Source organism: Oncorhynchus mykiss, chromosome 12, assembly GCF_057628025.1.
Source record: "Oncorhynchus mykiss isolate SJ-2025 chromosome 12, ASM5762802v1, whole genome shotgun sequence".
Classification (NCBI taxonomy): Eukaryota; Metazoa; Chordata; class Actinopteri; order Salmoniformes; family Salmonidae; genus Oncorhynchus; species Oncorhynchus mykiss.
This window is the reverse complement of record NC_143033.1, coordinates 44,622,069-44,637,343: the sequence shown is the minus strand read 5'-3', so window position 1 is coordinate 44,637,343 and position 15,275 is coordinate 44,622,069. Positions and strand designations below refer to the sequence as shown.

Below are 15,275 nucleotides of genomic sequence, written 5' to 3'. Positions count from 1 at the left end.
ATTCCATATACAGTGAGCTCCAAATGTATTAGGACAGTGATTTAAAAAAACACGTTTTGGCTCTACTCAAGCACTTTGGAATGATAGAATGAGTATGAGGTTAAGGTGTGGACTGTCCACTTGAATTTCAGGCTTTTCATCCATATCGGGTGAACTGTTTCGAATTCACAACACTTTTTGTACGTAGTCCCCCCTTTTTAGGGGACCAAAGGAATTGGGACTAATTCCGCTGTGTAGTTAAGTATTTGGTCTCATATTCATGGTACGCTATGACCACATCAAGTTTGACTTGACAAATTTGTTGGATGCATTTACTGATTGTTTAGGTTGTTTCAGATTATTTTGTGACCAATAGAAATTAATTGTAAATAATGTATTGTCATTTTATTGTAACTAAGAATGTTTCGAAACACTTCGACGTTCATGTGGATGCTACCATGATTACGGATAATCCTGAATGCGTTGAGTATTATTACAAAAATATTATATCCCCCCCCCAAACATGCTAACCTCCCCTGTTATTGTAATGGTGAGGTTAGCATTTCTTGGGTGTTTGATATTTGTGCTCCTAACCCTAACTTTATAATATACCATATAAGTGAATTTGTCCCTATACCTTTGCTCCCCTAATAATAGGGGGGGGGGAGATTATGTACAAAAAGGTGTTCTCTAAACGGTTCATCTGATATGGCTGAATATACCCTCATATTAAAGCTTAGTCTGCACTTCAACCGCATAGTCATTGAATCTTTTCAAAACAATGTGTCACTGTCCCAATTCTTTCGGAGCTCACTAAGTATTTGTATTTTCAATGTCTTATTGTGGCTCGATGACAAGCACATTTCTCAAATGTTCCTATCCTAACAATGTTCTGTCTTTGACCAGGTTTGACCGCTCTCTGGGGGGCTTTGAGATGGAGCTGCGGCTGCAGGACCACCTGGCCAAGCTATTCAACGAGCAGAAGAAGACCAAGAAGGACGTGAGGGAGAACCACCGGGCCATGGCCAAGCTCCTCAAGGAGGCCCAGAGACTCAAGACTGTGCTGAGCGCTAATGCCGAATTCATGGCACAGGTGACGGGACCTTCGCTAACCCCAGTCTTACACCATTCTCCTTACCTTTGCTGCAGTTGAGAGTAGTTACCAGTTACTCCCATGTCACCCGTAGTGTTCTACTGTAGATGTGTAACCTTGTCAAATAATTACACAGGTGAAGCCATCGCATTGCTTCTTTATCCCTCCATTCCCTGTCACTTCCAGTCTTGCACTGTTCTGCACATTTAGAGAAATAAGGTCTTTTTTTGGTAACGTTTCTTATGTATTGATGTTCTGTCAGATGTGTTAGATCTGAAAGTAAGCACCCATTCATTTGGGGAAATGTTTTTAGCTGCACTTTTACAGTTATCCATAGTGTTCTACTGCAAATGTGTATTACAGTACATGTAAACCCAATATACTCGCACTCTCTTTGTTGTTCAGGTGGAAGGGCTGCTGGATGACATGGATTTCAAGGCCAAGGTGACCCGTGTGGAGTTTGAGACCCTGTGTGCTGACCTTTTTGAGAGAGTGCCTGGCCCTGTACAGGATGCCCTCAGCTCTGCAGAGATGTCCCTGGTGAGTCACTGTAGCTTGTGTGCATTCATTAGGCACCAAATGGACTTAACCAGGAAGGGACTCCCTGGATTTGTCCATTAACTAGATTTTTGGTTTTCCATTGAAAACCTTAAAACATTTCCCATTGAGTGCCTTATTAATGAACATGACACTTGTTTGTCTTGATATTTTAGTAAAGCAGTGGCCAACTTTATTTTACATTTTGGGGAGACTTGGGACTTTTTATGCACAAACGACAGACAAAAGCATCAAAAGTCACAGGAAAACCAGCATTATCAAAAAGAAAACTAAAGGATATTTGTTCTGAAGTGTCTTCGATCTGAGATGACAGATCTGGAGACAGAAGTCTCTATATACTTCCATTCATTTTTTTTCAACTGGTACCGGGGGACCTTCAGGCGAGTCTTGTGATGCCTGTGGGCGTCCTAGAGCAAAACAACCAACGTGTTTGTGAGTCTCACCTTTGCAAAGAGAGCTCATATTAGTGTGTAGCCCAAACTGTTTTGACTCTACAGACAGAACTTGGCAGCTCGGCTGTACCGGCATCAGATGAGTCCCAAGATGCTTGTGGGGGTCGAAGAGAAAAACATAGCCTTAACTTTCCATAGAGGGGTCATAATATACCGGACAAAAATATAAACGCAACTATTTAGAGTTAGTTCATATAAGGAAATCAGTCAATTGAAATAAATGTATTGGGCCCTATTCTGTGGATTTCTCATGACTATTTCTCATGACTAGGAATACAGATATGCATCTGTTGGTCAGACCCCCCCTGATCCCCATGGATCAGAAAAAAGTCCGTACCTGGTTTGACCATTTGCCTCATGCAGTGCGACACATCTCCTTCGTGTAGAGTTGATCAGGCTCTTGATTGTGGCCTGTAGATGCTGGATATTGGCGGGAACTGGAGTATGCTGTCGTACACGTCGATCCAGAGCATCCCAAACATGCAGACCATGGAAGGACCATATGCAGTCCACTGAACTGGGACATTTTCAGCTTTCGGAATTGTGTACAGATTGTTGCGACACGGGGCTGTGTATTATCATGCTGAAAATGAGGCGACGGCGGTGAATGAAAGGCACGACAATGGGCCTCAGGATCTCGTCACGGTATCTCTGCATTCAAATTGCTGTAGATTTAAAATGCAATTGTGTTTGTCCGGAGCTTATGCCTGCCGATACCAAAACCCCACCGCCACCATGGGGCAAACCGCTCACCCACACAATGCTGTAAACATGGTCTGTGGTTGTGAGGCTGGTTGAACATACTGACAAATTCTCTAATTACAGACAGAAATACTTAGTTTCATCAGCTGTCCGTGTGGCTGGTCTCAAACGATCCTGCAGGTGAAGCCGGATGTGGAGGTCCTGAGCTGACGTGGTTATACATGGTCGGCAGTTGTGAGGCTGGTTGGACGTACTGCCAATTTCTCTAAAATGACGGAGGCGGCTTACGGTCGAGAAATTAACATTCAATTCTCTGGCGACTGCTCCGGTGGACATTCCTGCAGTCAGCATGCAAATTGCACGTGGCATTGTGTTTTGTGACAAATAGGGATAAACACATTTTTGCACCACATTTGAGAGAAATAAGCTTTGTGTGGCACAATTTTGGGATCTTTTTTATTTCAGCTCATGAAATATGCGACCAATGCGTTACATATTTTTCAGTAGTTTAGGCCAACCCGTTTGGACGCCACAGACTATTTTGTAAGACTGATTTGCAGGATGTCTCATGGTCTGACACACTGCAGATGTGGAAGTCCGACAGGCAGATGTGGTGGATTGAGACACTTCCAATGCAAAACAAAAACATATCTTGCTTAAACTGAACAGATTTTTATGGGATTGTTGTGTTCTGCTAATTAGATTTCCACGAGGGTGTGGACATTGACCTTACGGGGTTAAACATGACATGTTTCAGCATGTCAAGCGTTCAGAGATTTCTACAGAGATTGAACCAACACATGTTTGTTTATTTGCAAGTACTGTAAGTACATCTTCCAACATTGTTTTCCAACAGGATGAGATCGAGCAGGTGATCCTTGTGGGTGGCTCCACCCGAGTGCCTAAGGTGCAAGAAGTGCTGCTCAAAGCCGTTGGGAAGTATGTCAACAGTTTCACTTGACACTGTCAATACTTGGGGCTCTACACTACATGAGGGACATATTGTCCAGGGTTTTGGCTGTAAGATGTAATATTCAAAACAAACCTTCCTAGACAATGAAACACAATAGAATAGAGTAAGTGCTTCACCTGAAAGTGTCATAGGTAGTATCTACTAGAGTGATGGTATGTAACTCACATGTTGGAAATGATCCATCTGGGATGAAAAGGCTTAAAGGAATAGTTAGACTCAAAATCAAACTTTGCCAGGTTTTTGGACCTGAAAAATGGAAATTAGACTAAAGTGTACACCATTTGTTGTGAAGATCAGCTAGATATGCCTTAATTGCAAATTAATATGAAAATAGGCCAATGTTCCCTTAAATATGGGCACTGAGCAAATTGCAGGTCTGAGCGTGAACTTGAAAGTTGTGAAAATTCTGTGCAACTTCCGGCTGTGCCTATTTTAAGTTGCCAAGTAGACTACGATGGCTTTTTGATCATAATGTATTAGGCCTACAGTGCCTTGCAAAAGTATTCAGTATTCCCCCTTGGCGTATTTCCTATTTTTGTTGCATTACAACCTGTAATTGATTGTAATTGTAATTTTATATGGATTTCATGGAATGGACATACACAAAGTAGTCAAATTGTGAAGTGGGGGAAAATTAACTTGTTTACAAAAATTCTACAAAATGAAAAGAGTTGTGCGTATGTATTCACCCCCTTTGCTATGAATCCCCCTAAATAAGATCTGGTGAAACCAATTACCTTCAGAAGTCACATGAGTTAGATTGCCCACAGGTGGACTTTATTTAAGTGTCACATGATCTGAGTATGTGTATATATGCATGCATGCACCTGTTCTGAAAAGAGTCTGGGGCACCACCAAGCATGTGGTGGTGCCCCAGACCACCAAGCATGCACCATGAAGATCAAGGAGCTCTCCAAACAGGTCAGGGATTAAGTAGTGAAGTACAGATCAGGGTTGGGTTATAAAAAAATATCAAACTTTGAATGCCCCACATTAAATGAAAAGAAAATGGCACCACAACAAACCTGCCAAGAGAGGGCCTACCACCAAACTCAGACCAGGCAAGGAGGGAATTACTCAGAGGCAACAAAGAGACCATGAAGGAGCTGCAAAGCTCCACAGCAGAGATTGGAGTATCTGTCCGTAGGTCCACTTTAAGCCGTACATTCCACAGAGCTGGGATATATTGGAGAGTGGCCAGCAAAAGCCATTGCTTAAAGAAAAAAATTAGCAAACACATTTGGTTTTTGCCAAAAGGCATATAGGAGACTCCCCAAACATATGGAAGAAGCTACTCTGGTCAGATGAGACTAAAATTTAGCTTTTTTTGTTCAAGGAAATTAACACCATCACCCTGAGAACACCATCTTTTTCATTGGCAGGGACTGGGAAACTGTTCAGAATTGAAGGAATGATGGATGTCGCTAAATACAGGGAAATTGTTGAGGGGAAACCTGTTTCCGTCTCCCAGAGATTTGAGACTGGGACAGAGGTTCACCTTCCAGCAGGACAATGACCCTAAGCATACTGCTTAAGCAAAACTTGAGTGTTAAGGGGAAACGCATTTAAATGTCTTGGAATGGCCTAGTCAAAGCCCAGACCTCAATCCAATTGAATATATGTGGTATGACTTAACCATTGCTGTACACCAGCGGAACCTATCCAACTTGTAGGTGCTGTAGCAGTTTTGCCTTGAAGAATGGGCAAAAATCCCCGTGGCTAGATGTGCCAAGCTTATAGACATACCCCAAGAGACTTGCAGTGGTAATTGCTGCAAAAGGTGGCTCTACAAAGTGTTTACTTTTTTTTTCTTGTTCGTTTCAGAAAATAAAATATTTAGCATCTTCAAAGTGGCAGGCATGTTGTGTAAATCAAACGATACAAACTCCCCCAAAATCTATTTTAATGCCAGGTTATAAGGCAACAAAATAGGAAAAATGCCAAGGGGGGGGCGGGGTGAACTCTTTCGCAAGCCACTGTACCTGCCATAAAACAATGGTGAAAATGCATCCCATAACATTTTAACATGGAAATAGCTGTTCTATCATTCAGCCTACAGTAGCAGCCAATGTGTGGTGGTCAATGTAGGCCTACATTCCATGAGACTTTTGAAAGAAACATGCAGGGATTGACATTGACCTGTTATCTAGTCCTTCAAACAAGGTTACTGAATGTGGTGGTTGCAAGAAACCACTTTACGTTATTGTTCCCGAACCATTTATTATAATGAATCAGACAAATGATGCTAACATCTGCCTATTGGCTACTTGGCTTAGTCAAGCCAACCTCAAAATACAACAGACCCTTTTTTAAGACCAAAAATAGTTCTATACCGGACTTTCTTTTCAACGATGTCTAGAAATGTACATGTTTTGTGCTCTTGTATGAAGCAATGACACCCCTATTGCTGACTAGAAATTAGCTTTTAACTGGGCTAATATTTCACTAACTAGCGAAGGATATTAATCAAATGTGCACACGTGGCTACATGCAGCTCTTGCTTTGATCTCAAAACAAGCACATCTAAGCCTGTAAACAGTCCACTTCAAAAAATGTCACAGATCTGTATATGGCAATGGTCTATTTGCATATAGGCCTACTGCAGCTCTGATTGGTTATGCTGCACCGGTCTGTGTAGAGTACGGGTCCAATAGCATCCTACTCCAACGCGGTCTGCCTACAGAAAAATCTCTTATACATTTTGTTACATTATGTTGCATTGAAAGTGGCTATTGCTTTGATCCCAATTGCCACAGTAAAGGGAAATGATAGTTAACACCAACTGGTTAAACTTTAGAAAGTTGAGTGAAGTTGTCTCGTGCACTTCTCCGTTCTGCGGTAGTCCCGGGGAGCTGCACGGCCGTCTCGGGCTACACCGCAGCTTCGAGTGAACATTGGTTGAGGCATGTAGTTTCATATACAGACCATTTGACTACTTTTGAGGTCTGAAAAAGTATCTGGCCAACCTTGTTTTTGAAGTGATATTTCACTTTGACCTGACTGTGTAGAGAGGAGCTAGGGAAGAACCTCAACGCAGATGAGGCTGCAGCCATGGGGGCTGTGTACCAGGCCGCTGCCCTCAGCAAGGCCTTCAAAGTCCAACCTTTCCTGGTTAGAGAGGCAACCGTTTTCCCCATTCAGGTAACACAGCCCATTCTTTAACATTGAAACCCATCCCTTAAATAAATAATAATAATTGAATTGCGTCAATCCAAAATGAAAGTAAAAGCTAAGCACCACACAACTGCATGTCATATGGTGCTCATCTTTTACATTTATTTTGGATTGTAGCATACAGCTGTGTTTGTTTCTCTCACTCTCCAGGTGGAGTTCACAAGTGAGATGGAGGAGGATGGTTCCAGGATCCTGAAGCACAACAAGCATATTCTGTTCCAGAGGATGGCCCCCTACCCCCAGAGCAAGGTCTTCACCTTCAACCACACTGACGACTTTGCCTTCAACATCAACTACGGCGATCTCAGTTTCCTTGGCCAGGAAGACCTCAGGTGAACACCACCCAAAATAAAGTTGGATTTAATTGGTCGGAATTTAGGTCCGGTTTCCTGGACACAGATTAAGCCTAGGCATGGACTAAAGCATGCTGAATGGATGTTATTACGATCTCTTTTAGTTGGAATTTGGACTAATCTTCCACGAGTCCTCAAACATTAAAATACAACTTATAATAAGATCACATTTTCACATACAACACACTGTAACAGACTTAACACTGACATATTGACCAGATAAAGTCTGAAATTGTAGTTTGATTCCTTCATCTACCATAGTCCTGCACAACCTTCCAATTTAAATGGTTCTAAAGTATTATTTGAATTTATATTGGAAGGTTTCTGGTTTGCTCAGAAGTTATTCCATTTCTTCATGGCTCTAAATCATAATGTTCTTGTCTTCTGTCTAGATAAAACATAGATGGTGGACAATCTATTCCTAGTATTTACTGAAAGTCTGTCTCTTACCAAGTGTATACTGTTGTGAATAGTTTGGCTGTTTTTTAAATGGTGTACATTGTGAAATAAAATAAGCATGTTTTTTTAATTCTTGATTGATGACCAACAACTCACTGAGCATGACTACAACAGAAGAACCATATCTCTACCTTTAAACAATCCTTGTTGCTTTGTTCTGTGCGATCTGCAGCCTCCTAATGTCACTTACTGATGCATGTCCCCAGACCACAGAACAGTAGGTCACCTGACTACCAATTAATGCTTGGGTTGTTTGCCGTAGAACATTTCCCGGTAAATATTTGGCTATACTTCTGATCATGCATGCAATTTGAATATATTTTTTTACATGAGTTTGAGACAACCATGATAAGCAGTTGTCTTGCTGCACCCGTAGTAGTTTGGTTTCTGACACTTCCTCAATTTGTGGTTCCCCCCCAATACTTAATTGTATCCCATGCTTTGTTGGCCTTTTGCTGGTAGAACAGACCAACATAACCTTGGTTTTCCTGGTGTTCAAAACAAGTTTGTCCTGGGAAACCCACTCCATTATTTCCTGGATCTACTTGTAGAGCCTGCTGTACTGTTGAACCAGTTGTCTTGCTGTATAAATTGTAGGATCATCTGCAAATATAGTAGCTTGAGTTTCAGATAAGACAAAAGCAAGGTTATATATGTGTGTAAAGTGGCCCAATGGAGAATACATTGTTTGTTTTTAGCCTAGGATTTGATTGTCTGTGTCCAGGAAATCGGCCCATAGATTTACCCCACTCTGTGAGCCAACACGGCTAAACGGCATGGTCTGAAAAGGTTTTATGTAGACCGCCTGGAAAATTAAGGATATGCTATAGCAGCGTTTGTTCGGCCATTTATATTAGGGCTATAGACACTAGGGGGACAAATAAAGCTGTTTTGAATTTAATTGGAATGTAAGTGACTTACAGCTAACTTACCTGTTGCATTCACATTCAATTATCATCAGATGCATTAACTTGGAGGGGTCTGAATTTTAATTGTAAATAAAAAAGTGTAATTTCTTTCTTCCACCAGTGTCTTTGGCTCTCTCAACCTGACCACAGTGCAGCTGTCTGGGGTGGGCAGCAGCTTCCAGAAGCACACAGATGCTGAGTACAAGGGCATCAATGCCAGCTTCAACATGAACGAGAGTGGCGTGCTCCTCCTTGACCGGGTCAGTACCATATAATTACTTATCGAATGTGAATTATATGAACTCTATGGTCAGTGCAATCCTCTAATGCTTATGGAGCTCCTCTCTGGAAGTACAACTAAACCTCAAATACAAAACACATCAGGCTTTTTACACTTTCAAGATGGTTGCAAAATACATCCAAATAATATTTTATATTTACTTTAAGGTTTGATGCAATTTACTTTTTTTAAATGTAAATCTACATTCTCATCGTGTTTGCATCTGAGGATTGTAAAATGCCTTAATCTACCCACATAAACCCAATTAAAATTGGCTTGGTTTGAAGTTATTTTGAGTTGATTTAGACACTATTGAACTCTGTTTTGGGGTAATCGACATTGACCTAAGTTGCTTTCTTCAGGTGGTGTCTGTGTTTGAGACCGTTGTGGAGGAGGAGTCTACTCTGACAAGTAGGTTTTATGCTAACATCGTAATCATTTAACATCTGATCACCCCTCATAATCATAGTAGAGGTGGGCGACAGACAAAATTGCCTGAATTGATGCAAGAACTACGTTTATAACATTAATGTGCATCACTTTTTAAATTATCTTTTCAAATATTGTTACTAGTTTGGTTGTATGAAAAAGGAAACCGCACACTGATCTTGATAGTATCACTGATTTTTAAAAGCTTACGTATCGGCCTCACTTCTGACGAAGGCCGTGCGACCGATATGTAAGCTTATTAAAGATCAGTGATACTATCAAGAGCAGTGTGCGGTTTCCTTTTTCATTCATCAACTGTTGCCATGAACCTGCAAAAAGTTTGCTCAGATGTGTGAGTGCCTTTTGAATTTTGAGTTACTAGTTTGGTTGTAGCCATCAATTGTCAAATTAACAATCACCCATATTAGCATACTTATTTAATTTCAAGCTTCACATTTCTCTAGTATAGGCCATGAACTAATGAACTATATCAGCAAAATTCCTGCGATAAGGATCTGTACGGTAATGTCGATAATTTTCAGGTTATTGTCCCAGCTCTAAATCAGTCTCTTCCATGTCTTAATTCTGTCTCTTTTGACCTGTCAGAACTGGGAAATACAATTTCCAACCTGTTTGGAGGGGGATCCTCGGAACCCAACACAAATGTGACTGAACCAGTTCAGGTAACCCTCTACTAAAGTTACCATTCTAATGTAACAAGCACCAGAGTTCCTCCTGAACACTAGTTCATGGCTGTCTAACTCTCTCTGCCGCTCCCCTATTGTCTCTGAATCCAGGATGAGAAGGTTCATCCGGAGTCTGTGAAGGAGCAAGAGGAGGCTGCGCCCCAGGAAGAGAAGCAGGAGCCTGGGGAGGAACAGCAGCAGGAGGAGGTGGCCCCAACCCACGAGAAGACTGAGGGAGTAGACAGTAAGGCTGACCTTCAGGTAAGAGCTTGGCTCAATTGGATTCCACATAAATGCCTGGGATGTCGCTGGGCCTAGCTCAGTTCTCCTAGTTCCACATTGTGGAATGTTTAGATGGAAATATGTAGAACAAAAATGCCTCTGGCATGTTTAAGGAATCCGGACAGATCTATTCGTGACATTTCTATCTGCAACATTCCACAATGTTTGCCTTCTAAACCCTGGTTTGTTTAGCTCAGCCCTGGGGTGTATTCAGTCCTTTTGTGTTTAGTGAACTTTCCAAAATGTTAACAATGTTGAATGGAATGTTTGGTAAGAGAATGTTGTCAAGAGTGGGGGGGTGTATACTAACCTCACATGAATGAGTTTTAACTCATTCTCTGTTTGAATTCAACATTAAATAACTCATTAATGTAATGTAAATGAGGCTCTCTTGAATAAACCAAGATTTCATGAACTATTAAATATTTTATTTTTCTGAGCAGGATGAAAAGGAGGGAGCCAAATCTGGAGAAGAGGAGAAAACGACAGAGGAGGCGGCTAAGACTGAGGCCGAGAAGAAAGCCAAGCATCAGAAGAAAAACGAGATCTATGAGGATGTCACAGTGGAGCTCCAAGTGAAAGACATCCTTAACCTTCATTTAGAAGCCGTCACCTCCTCAAACAAGAAGTGTGTTGCTCTTTCCTTATGACATTTTAGTTGGGCTCAAATGTGCAGGGTGGGGAAGTTGAAAATACATTTTTCAAGCTGTAATAATGCTGATATTGATGTAGCGTTGTGACTTGTCAAACACCTAGTGACTTCAGAGGCTTTGAATCTGTTGGCGTAATGGCTAAGTTGTTTGACCGACTCATAGACCGAGGTTTGAGTCCCGGCTACCTCCAAATTCGCTGCAATAATGTTTGTTTTCTTCCTGTCAGGCTCCAAGACCTGACTGATCGAGACCTGAAGAAACAGGAGAGGGAGAAGACACTGAACAGCCTTGAGGCATTCCTTTTTGATACCCAGGTTAGAACATTACCTTTACAGTACAACATCAGTATATTCTGTCTGGCGCTCTCGTGTGTGTGTGTGTGTAAAGCCTTCTCTCCCCCCCTCCATTAGGACAAAATGTACCAGGAGGAGTACCAGGCAGTGGTGTTGGAGGAAGAGAAGGAAACCATCCTGGCCAAGCTGAGTCAAGTGTCGACCTGGATGGACGAGGATGGCTACTCTGCGTCCACCAAGGAGTTGCGGGAGAAGCTGCGATATCTCAGAAAGCTGTGCAGGGACATGTTCTTCCGCGTGGAAGAGCGCAGGAAGTGGCCTGGCCACCTGGCCACCCTGGAGAGCATGCTCAACCGCTCCAGCTTCTTCCTCAGGTGGGTCAAAGCAGCTCTGTTAGAGCTCTAGGATCGGCTTCCCCTTCACCATTCATAACCTGGAATGGAATATGGAAAAACTGACCCAAGATCTGTTTATTTAACCTTATTTTACCAGGTCATTTTTATATATTTAACTAGGCAAGTCAGTTAAGAACATTCTTATTTTACATTGACGACCTACCCTGGCCAAACCCTCCCCTTACCCGGACGATGCTGGGCAAATTGTGCGCTGCTCAATCACGGCCGGTTGTGATACAGCCCCGGATCGAACCAGGGTCTGTAGTGACGCGCCTTGCCTGAAAACAATATTTTACAGCGATGACCTGGGGAGGAGATGAATTAACAAATTGGAAGCTGGGGGTGATTAGGTGGCCATAATGGTGTAAGGGCCAGATTGGGGAATTTGGGATCTTATTCCTTTGACCAGAGGAAAGAGGGACCCCTACTGGCCCTGTAACACTACTTTCGGCAGCATCTGGTTTCCCATCCAGCGACCGGCCAGGACCGACCCTGCTTAGCTTCAGAGTTTAACATTTTAGAGGTGAATCATCAGATGTACAATGCATCCATTTGACATGGGTCTTCTGTGGTTTTTCCTTAAGGAGCTCCAAACTTGTATCAGAGGATGACCGAATCTTCACTGACGTGGAGCTGAAGACGTTGGAAAAAGTCATCAATGAGACCTCTGTATGTAATGATGTTTAATAATGTCCTATTTGTTTTACTCAGTACATTTGTCAATTCTATTATTTTGATTGACCATTATTACTCAAATTTGAGATGTGGTTCAAAACAATCTATATGGAAGTGATTCACTGAGTGCCATCGTTTGTAATCTTTGATTATTTTTCATTTTATTTTAACTGCCAATACCTCCCCCTCTTCCACAGACGTGGAAGAACAACACAGTAGCTGAACAGGAGAAGAGTTCTCCCACGGAACAGCCTGTGCTACTGTCCAAAGACATAGAGTCCAAGTGGGCTTTGCTGGACCGCGAGGTCAACTACTTGCTGAACAAGGCCGCCAAGCCCAAGGCCGCCAAGCCCAAGACCGCCAAGGCCGCCAAGCCCAATAACAACAGCACCACAGAGAGGAGCAGCAGCAAGGCCAACAGCAGCAAAATGGAAGAGAAAGTCATACTTCCCAAGGAGGAGACCAAAGACGAAGGTGGGAAAGTGGGGAAAACCAACACATTTCTGTTATGGAACATGTGCTTTATATATAGAGGTCATGTTCAGTAGGGCACACCGTAGCAAAACATTTTGAAACTCATTTGAGTGTATGGACTGTAGGTAGTCCCTCCCTGTTTAAGTACATTTCCTTCTGTTAGCTATGTAATGAAGGGGGTTCCTCAGCTGTAATTCATGTCATTTGTCATTTGCAAAGGAAGTGCTTTTGCAGACTTGTTCATATGACGTGTGATATCTTATCAATGATCCCTTAGACAAATGTAATCATAGTCCACTTTTCATTGGCGGCATTTGTTTTCATTCAAGAGGGCACTGTGAAGGTGCAGCAAGAGGAACCGCCCATCAAAGAGCCCACTGGACAGAACACAGACTTACTCAGCCAATCACAGCCTACAGATAAAACTGCAAGTACAGGTGCGTCTGTCATAGAATGTATGTAATATGGTCATGTTCAGTTTGGCATACCGTAGCAAAAGGTTATGGAGCATTTATTGGACAAATCCAGGTAGTCCCTCCCTGTTTGACCCTTCTTCTGTTTGGTACGTAATTAAGGGGGTTCCTCAGCAATGAGTTTCATCTGTAATGAATATAATTTGCAAAGGAAGTGTTTTTGCAGACTTGTTCACATGACATGGGAACTTGTCATTGAACCCTTTTTAAACAATTCTAATCACCGATCAGTTCTCTTTTCATTGGCAACATTTGTTTTCATTCAAGAGGGCACTGAGGAGGTGCAGCAAGAGGAACCACCCATCAAAGAGCCCACTGGACAGAACACAGACTCACTCAGCCAATCACAGCCTTCAGATAAAACTACAAGGACAGGTACGTCTGTTCATAGGAACAGTGTCTGCCATAGAAACTACCTTTTTGCGTGTGTGAATTGGCACCCAGTTGCCTTTACAATTTCTCGCTACATAAGTGGGCGTCTGATGGAAAAGAATTGGGCATACCATTCAAGCTCGAGCAACTGTCTGCAACTATGAAAAGGAAGGGCATTTTAGTTTTCTTGTCCTTCAGTCTTTATTTTGGTTTTATACCTGGTCATATTTGTAATACTGTGCTGCTACATATTTGAGTATAATATTGTATTCCTCCTTCCAATTTTCAGAACCAACAGAGAGAAACCAGTCAGAAAACCACAAAGGGGATGAGTTATAACAGCTGGAATGAGATTTCATTGTATTTGTTGACTGTTTAATGGTTTCCTACATATTTGGGGGGGTTTTGTTTTTCCAGCCTTTTATTTTGAAAACCGTAAAGTCATTGGATCAGCTCAGACTTCTTGAAATGTCATATTCCCACTACCTACCTCTCGTTCTCACTTTCTGTTCACCTTCATCCCCCTCTGCGGCCGAACATCTTTCCCCTCTTACTGACATGATGAGCAAGGAGCGCTGACGAAGCCTGGAATAATAACCAGCGAATGAACTGACACAAGACTTCAAGTTTGTATTCTACCATCCTGCCCTACAGGTTTAGGCATACTTTCCCACATGCAAACAACTACTTGGACAACTGTATATTTGCCCTGCATTGAACAAAAGTGTTTTAGTTTTGGTAGGACTAATGATAACAGGACTCAATGTTTCCTCCACTGGAACTCTGTTGCATTGCATCGTTTGTCGCTTTCTGGGATCAGGAAGGGTAGTTGTGATTTGACCTCTCAAGCAGGCTTGTTTTCACGTAGCAAGTCTTGCTTTTATTTTATTTTTTGTGGGTTTGCACTGGTTGTTGAGAAATATATCAAATGGGCTGGAGCTAATGTATGCTCCTCTTGGGAAATGGAATGGGTTTTAGTTGTATTTGAATATTGAATGCCTTTAATACCTTGTATTGTGGCGCATAAACAATCTGTGATTGTGTGTATACAATATCCTACAAAGGGGGAATTGATTTGTCATCCAAATATTACTGCTGACCAGACGTTAAATGTGTTCATAGGTGTAAAATCTATTTCATGCTTTTCAGAACCTTCTCGCCATGGTCTTCTGACAATTCATCAATGAATTAGCTTGAGGGAAACATTTTTTCACTGAAGTACATCTTGATTTCTAGTTTCTCTAAATTGTACTCCAATACATAAAGTTAAACTTCAATTACCAAGGTTTTTTGGGCTAGCCATTGGTTGTGTTCAGTAGGTGAAAAAAATGGCATTGATTATCGTTTTGTTACGCTGTGCACTACTGAACACAACCCTGGTCTTTGTATGGCTGCAAGTATGAATTTGAGGGCTGCTCAACTGTTGCACTGACGGAAGAATAAGTAGATATTATCCATGTCTAAAGCTGCTTGAATCTCTACCAGAGGAGTGTGGTTCCTGTTCTTTGCATCACCTCAGATGGTTTGAGGGGGAATAAACTAACGGGATTGGGGGATGCCAATGCTTTTGTTTCTAAACTGTTAATAGTATTAAAAAAAATATGGTGATCAA

General features: G+C 41.9%; 1 protein-coding gene across 2 annotated transcripts in view; it reads left to right on the top strand.

Annotated features, from left to right (window-relative positions):
- LOC110537640 (hypoxia up-regulated protein 1) overlaps positions 1 to 15,275 on the top strand; it is a 23,373-nt gene extending 8,098 nt beyond the window's left edge. Inside the window, exons 9-25 of one of the 2 annotated variants that reach the window (XM_021623829.3) lie at positions 886 to 1,072; positions 1,478 to 1,612; positions 3,641 to 3,723; positions 6,766 to 6,898; positions 7,082 to 7,263; positions 8,773 to 8,911; positions 9,294 to 9,342; positions 9,967 to 10,043; positions 10,158 to 10,307; positions 10,772 to 10,956; positions 11,208 to 11,295; positions 11,392 to 11,648; positions 12,254 to 12,338; positions 12,542 to 12,818; positions 13,148 to 13,255; positions 13,559 to 13,666; positions 13,953 to 15,275. In XM_021623829.3, coding sequence (XP_021479504.2) covers positions 886 to 1,072; positions 1,478 to 1,612; positions 3,641 to 3,723; positions 6,766 to 6,898; positions 7,082 to 7,263; positions 8,773 to 8,911; positions 9,294 to 9,342; positions 9,967 to 10,043; positions 10,158 to 10,307; positions 10,772 to 10,956; positions 11,208 to 11,295; positions 11,392 to 11,648; positions 12,254 to 12,338; positions 12,542 to 12,818; positions 13,148 to 13,255; positions 13,559 to 13,666; positions 13,953 to 14,002 — 2,293 coding nt within the window. In that variant the 3' untranslated portion in view covers positions 14,003 to 15,275. The remainder of the gene's footprint in view (positions 1 to 885; positions 1,073 to 1,477; positions 1,613 to 3,640; positions 3,724 to 6,765; positions 6,899 to 7,081; positions 7,264 to 8,772; positions 8,912 to 9,293; positions 9,343 to 9,966; positions 10,044 to 10,157; positions 10,308 to 10,771; positions 10,957 to 11,207; positions 11,296 to 11,391; positions 11,649 to 12,253; positions 12,339 to 12,541; positions 12,819 to 13,147; positions 13,256 to 13,558; positions 13,667 to 13,952) is intronic. The other variant, XM_090192540.1, reaches the window with a different exon arrangement.